This window comes from Pagrus pagrus (genome assembly GCF_965226575.1).
Source record: "Pagrus pagrus genome assembly, chromosome: 24".
In the NCBI taxonomy this organism is placed as follows: domain Eukaryota; kingdom Metazoa; phylum Chordata; class Actinopteri; order Spariformes; family Sparidae; genus Pagrus; species Pagrus pagrus.
In genome coordinates, this window is record NC_140206.1 from 10348006 (window position 1) to 10354370 (window position 6365).

The window sequence follows — 6365 nt, forward strand, 5'->3', positions numbered from 1 at the left end:
CCTGAGTAGCCCAAGGGGCCTGGCACTCCTCCCTGATGGCCACATGGTCGTGTCAGACAGCATGAATCACTGCATTAAGATATACCGCTACAAGTGAACCACAGAGGATGATGAAGACAAAGATAGGAAGAAAAATAGGGTTTTTAAGACTAATTGCTGTGATAAATTGAGATGGGTAAATCTGTAATAGCAGGCAATATCCTTTCTTTGAGTGTAATGTACAGCCTCTACCTCATACCTGTTGTAATTTTGCAGGATCATGTTTGATGAGATTTCAAAATGGTGACTGTACTTGATTATATTTTCATTATCATAATCAGTAGATTCAGGGCAAATATAGTAGATTAGTAGATCATAATTACTCAGTCCGAAAGATTTAAGTTGTAGATCAAAGTACAAATGCATGCTTTTAATTTACCATGTGTGTTTCCAATGTTTTTTTTCTTTGATTGCCTCAAATGTATCTTCGGTAAAGCTTGGTAGACAATAATTCTGTGTGCCTGAATGATATTGGATGAAATATTGTGAATTATGCCCATAATGTAATCAATCAATACAGTAATCAAGACAAAATCAAACAGCTGAGTTTGCTTAAGCTGGGGAGGGGCTTTATGATTTTGTATTGTTCTCTGATTTAAAAGAATTAAACTTTGATTTGCATCTAATTTTGCAATTTACTTTCTTTACTGTGGCGATTGCCTAACTACACCTTATCGCATTGGGTATTTTCTCGAGACCATGCTTGCCCAGAAAAATTCCCAGAAAAGTCAAAGGGAGCTTACTATTCCTGACTTGACAAATGTCATATGAAAGTATCCGACACAGTTAGAAGTAGTGAAATATTAACCAAACAGATCAATAATGTGATTTGAAATTTACATTAAAAGCCAAATTAAAGCTTCTCCTTTACTTTTTGGTAAGATTTCATTAAAACAGCTTCATTAAAGATAGATAGTTACCAGCAGGAGAACATTAGTAAGGCTGCATGTTATACTGACATTTTTAGAAAATAAAGACATGAACAAATGAGTGAATTATAAATGTACCTTATTTTGCAACAGCAAATATTCCACTTGCACCCTGTCAGCGCAAACACACAAAAATGGGTACACGGTTTCCTAACTTGTCCACCCACACACACACACCCACACACACAGAAGTTTCAGTATAAAAGCACAGCTTCAGCTCCTGCACAGCTACAGCTCTGCTCCTCCGGTCAGACGTCCTACGAGAGGACTTCAGCATGGACCTGTTCACCAAAACTCTGTTTCTGTGCTTAGCACTAACCCTCGCTAATGGAGCGCCTGCGTGAGTATTAATCAACTCCTGTATCTTGCATTGAATTAACACTCAAAATAGGTCATTAAGGTCAGGACATTGTCATTTTAATATCCTGATCCCAAGATTCTTCACTCCTGACTTCATGTGGATGGTTCAAGAGGTTTTCAGGATATTTTTCATGTAATTTTAGCTTCATAGCTTGATATAGAAATTACCTTTACATATGGTAATCACTTTTATAATACAAATAAGCAGCAACAAAGTGTGTGCGATACATTGCTGGAAAAAATGTGAAAACCTCCATAATTATACAAGATATCAGTCAAGTAACAAACACATCTATGTTACTACTAATACTTAAATGTAAATGTAACTACAGAGTCAACACTTCTTGTACTTGTTGTAAGTCGTCTTATGCAATTACAGTATTAAACTTTAAGTAATATTTTCAATTTAAATAAAATGTAAATGTTATGGTATATTTACAGTTACAGATTTTTTAATGTAATTTTTTTCATGTCATTTGACATTTACCATCTCGGCCCATTTGTTGTAATTCAATAGATATTTGGGTATATACTGATATATTAAAAATCCATAAATTACTTTATTTACAGTATACCTTTCCTGTTGACTCAACTCTACAGTAATTATGAGGTTGAACTTTGTGTTTATCTTTCTTTGGATTACATTAAAGTGTCCACCCCCTGTGACTGAATCATTCCTTCTCATTTCTTAACTGTGTTTGTTGTTAACAAAGTCCACCAGTTGGATCGATTGAGCAAATACAAGAGGGTGCAAAGTCATCATATTGCCTTGGTTGTCTGAAACTGACTGACCCCTCTGTCATCATGACTCAAGGATTTTTAAGAACTGAATGTAACGTGGTGCGTCACTGAAGTGAGGGTAATTATTGCTTCTTTGTTTGTCATCCACAGGCCGGCACAAGATGCAGCGGTAGAAGGTGGGTTTTTAATAAACATATTAGAATCACAACCCTGATTTCTCACTTGTTTGTCCATATTTTGCTGTCACATCTAAGCAACCGTCTTCTGAACAATGCAAGTTTAATGATACACATTTTCACATCACTTCAACTGCATTAACGGTAACAACTCTCTGAAATAAAGGTGGAGATGCTGCTTTGCCAGACCGGTGTGCTGGCATCGAGTTTGATGCCATCACTCCCGACGAGAAAGGAAACACCTTCTTCTTTAAAGGTATGAAACTTTCTATAAAGATTTTTTACATAAAGTTTGGCAGTATCCTGATTTTTATTTGATCTTCTTTTTTAACTGATTATATATCTATTGCAGTTAAATGACACTACTCTGGTGTTTTCCCTTCAGGTGCCCACTTGTGGAAGGGTTTCAGCGGTCCAGCTATGCTCTCCAATGAGTCCTTCGAGGAGCTCGACGACATCCATCACATCGGCCATGTTGACGCTGCCTTCCGCATGCACACCGTAGACAACCCAGACGACCACGATCACATCTATTTCTTCCTGGTATGATACATTAATTTGTATGGAGGTCCATTTTTGCCAGTTAAAGAAATAAAGTAAGATGAAAACTAAGCTTGATCAGAAAAATATTCCCAAGGTAAGTCATAATTATTAGATAAAAAGGTCAACATTTACTTTTATTTGCATTTTCTTTAAATGCCAATAATGGGCTTTTATACCATTTGTGATAGGTTTCTGTTAAAAATGTAAGTCAAGAGACAGAGCAATATCTGCCATTAATCTCCATGTAAACTCCAGGATGACAAGGTGTTCAGCTATTATAACCACACTCTGGAAGATGGCTATCCAAAGGGGATCGTGGAGGACTTCCCAGGAGTCCCCGATCATCTGGATGCTGCTGTTGAGTGTCCTCAAGGAGAGTGCATGACTGACTCAGTCCTCTTCTTCAAGGGTATGTCGGCATTCGCTGCAAAAATATTCATCTCACTGAATCAAAATCATGTTTCAAATAAATGAAAGTCTCAAAACTATTAAGGTGGTGCTGCCCCTTAGTGGAGGACGTTAGTTTCACTCACAAATTACAGCAATTTAAACCAATTCGTCAAATTTAACTTACCTGAATTGTCCTAATGCAGCACGCCTACAGTATATCTAATAGGTAGTTTAGCAAATATTGGGAGAATTTTGTGTGTATTTAGGCTCTGAGGGATTTAAGCATCAATCCCTGTTGTTCAAACTAATACTTTTCCTCCCACAGGACATGATGTTCATGTTTATGATATCAGCACAAAGACAGTGAAGACCAAGCAGTGGTCGCACCTGCCCGTCTGCACCTCCGCCTTCCGCTGGCTGGAGCACTACTACTGTTTCCATGGAAACAACTTCACCAGGTTCCATCCTGTATCCGGAGAGGTGAACGGCACCTACCCAAAGGACGCCCGCGATTATTTCATGAGTTGCCCCAACTTTGGTTAGTTCGTCATGAACAGACACATTTTATTGTACAGGAAATACAGATGGATGTATTTTGATTAATCTTCTGTATCTGACCGCAGGTCATGGAGCCGGTCATCGTGTCCTGAAATGCAGTGAGGTCAAACTAGATGCCATCACCACTGATGATGCAGGCAAAACATATTTATTTTCAGGTAAAGTAAAAAAATCAAAAAAAAAAACAAACAAAAAAAACAAAACAGAGAGGTATAGTTCAACATTTTGGCAGATATACAATTTATTATCTTGCTGAGAGTTAAATGTAAATCCAAGAGGGACTAAGCTTAGCGTAAGGACTGGACACAAGCAGAAACAGAAACCTGGCTTGGATTTGAATTTCTCCAGTTTTCTACCTCGGTTCAGGACCAAATATCTGACCAATAACTGATGACTGATGGCTGATTCCAGTCAGCATTAGCATGCTAACATGCTGACAGCTTTCCTGTCAACTCTTCAAGCTGTGCTGTCAAATAAAGGCAATTAAATATATAAATAAATGTAAAAAATGTATATAAAAAAACAAATGCATACTTTAAAAAAAATAATAAGGCATGCTAAGATGCTAAACAAAGCCAAGCTATGATAAAGGTTATACCTGCTAAAAGTCTGCATGTTAGCATTATCATTGTAAGCATGTTAGCATGTGGACCATAGCATTTAGCTCCTCAGCATAGCCACACAGAGCTGCTAGCATGGCTGCAGACTCTAATTAGTAAGTTTGAGGATTGTTAGAGGTATTTTTGGACGTTATGCTAATTTAAACAAATAGGCTAGCCTTTAGCCTCTAGCTTCACCCTTAAAGCACATTTATCAGAGTGCGATCAATGTCAAACTATTCTTTGGGATTTTTTTGTGCTTTGATAATTTCTTTCAAGTTTGCTGTGAAAATTTCACTAAGACTTAGTTTAATCCACTCAGGCCTCAACTACATGCGTCTGGACACCCGCCGTGACGGCCTTCATGGCTTCCCAATCACCAGGACGTGGAAGGAGGTGACCGAAGGAGTGGACGCTGTCTTTTCCTACGATAACAAAATCTACTTGATTAAGGTAGGCTTTTAAGTAACCGAGCAGAAGTCTTCCTGCTTTCACAGAAACATTGAGCTGTGCTGAAGTTAAAACTCAAACCCCTCCTGTTCTGTCAAACACCTTCAGGGTGATCAAATTTACATCTACAAAGCAGCTGCTCACTACACCCTGATCGAGGGTTACCCCAAAACCCTGAAGGAGGAGCTCGGCATTGAAGGAGCTGTAGACGCTGCTTTTGTGTGTCCAAACGAACACATCGTTCATATAATCCAAGGTAAGGTCACGATTATTTTTTTATCAAGTTTTAGTTGAACTCTTTTTGAATTTTAAAGGTGCATTATGTAGTTTTGGGGAATACATTTTAATCACTAGGGAAAGATCTTCATTGAGTCACTTTTTATGCCTCAACAAACTAAATAAACAAACTCTTTGTTTTCATGACTGAATAAACCGAATAAACAAACTGACCTTAAAGGACAACACAAATTCATACTGTTTAACTTTGTTTGTATGTGGCGGACCCTGCCCTTCTGGGGACCTTATTTTCTTCTACAAAACTACAAAGTGCACCTTTAACAAAACTATCAAAATATGGCTTTGCAGAAAACGTTTGATCAAATCAATATAAGCTGTATGTTTGTGCAAGCGATTAATACACTTCTTTACACGCATTTTTCTTCCAGATGGAAACAGAATGCTTGATATTGACCTGACCGCCACGCCCAGGGTCACGACCCGAGATTTGCAAATACCCCTTCCCCCCATCAATGCTGCTCTGTGCGGTGCAGAAGGAATTAATCTGTTCAATGGCTCGAACTACTACAACTATCAGAGCGCCATGATACTGGCTATGGGCAGAATTAAGCCAATGGCTAAACCTGTCACCTCAGCAATGGTTGGATGTGAGGATTAAGAATCTGCATTTTGACTTGTTCGCAGCGTCAAACATGAACTTTTCTCTCCCCTCATGCACACAGTGATTCTGACTGGATGATGAAGAGTTAACCGCAGAAATAAACCTCTGGATTTGGGGAGCAATGTAGAGAAAGTTTCATCAATAAAAGAAATATCTGACACCGCTGACGTCAGAGCGATGGCTGACTTTTGTTTGTTTTGCACATCCGGAGTGGAAGTTATTTTGTTCAATTCACTCACTATCATGAAAACACTTGATTTAATTATGATTAAATCCAGGTATGAGGAACTTAATAAAAGTAATGTCCGAGTTTGGCCACTAGGGGACCTACTGTACAAATGAATGTGATGCACTGGGACTAATGAGGTAACCACACTGACTATAACATGAAACAGCTGCATTAACATAATATTAAAACAGATTTAGATTCAATTTATTAACATGTTGATAATATGGAGAAGCTGCCATCAGCTGATCATGTCTTAAGACTCTTTTCCTAAAGGTTTACAGATTATCAAAGTGCTTGTTTTAACCAGGATGTCTGCGCCCTGATGGGACACCAAAGGGGCACTTAAGTGATCTAAATCCCTCTTTTGTAAGCAAATCCCCCTCTGGGTCACTTAAGTGCTGCTCTAGTGTGAAAATCAGGGTTAGAAAATAAATGAACCTTACCACAACTCGG

At 38.3% G+C, this 6365-nt stretch overlaps 1 protein-coding gene across 1 annotated transcript; it reads left to right on the forward strand.

Moving 5' to 3' along the window:
* Positions 1–1223: 1223 nt before the first annotated feature.
* hpxb (hemopexin b) lies at positions 1224–5850 on the forward strand. Its single transcript, XM_084346829.1, has 10 exons — positions 1224–1308; positions 2220–2245; positions 2412–2501; positions 2631–2788; positions 3044–3197; positions 3504–3716; positions 3802–3894; positions 4658–4788; positions 4894–5041; positions 5451–5850. The coding sequence occupies exons 1-10, from the start codon at positions 1244–1246 to the stop codon at positions 5678–5680; spliced, it is 1308 nt and encodes a 435-aa protein (XP_084202955.1). The 5' UTR covers positions 1224–1243; the 3' UTR covers positions 5681–5850.
* Positions 5851–6365: the final 515 nt, after the last annotated feature.

Coding starts and splice junctions, on each gene's coding strand:
- hpxb (XM_084346829.1), top strand. CDS start 1,244: ATGGACCTGTTCACCAAAACTCTGTTTCTGTGCTTAGCACTAACCCTC. Junction 3,198..3,503: donor CTCAGTCCTCTTCTTCAAGG/GTATGTCGGCAT, acceptor TTCCTCCCACAG/GACATGATGTTCATGTTTAT. Junction 3,717..3,801: donor CATGAGTTGCCCCAACTTTG/GTTAGTTCGTCA, acceptor ATCTGACCGCAG/GTCATGGAGCCGGTCATCGT.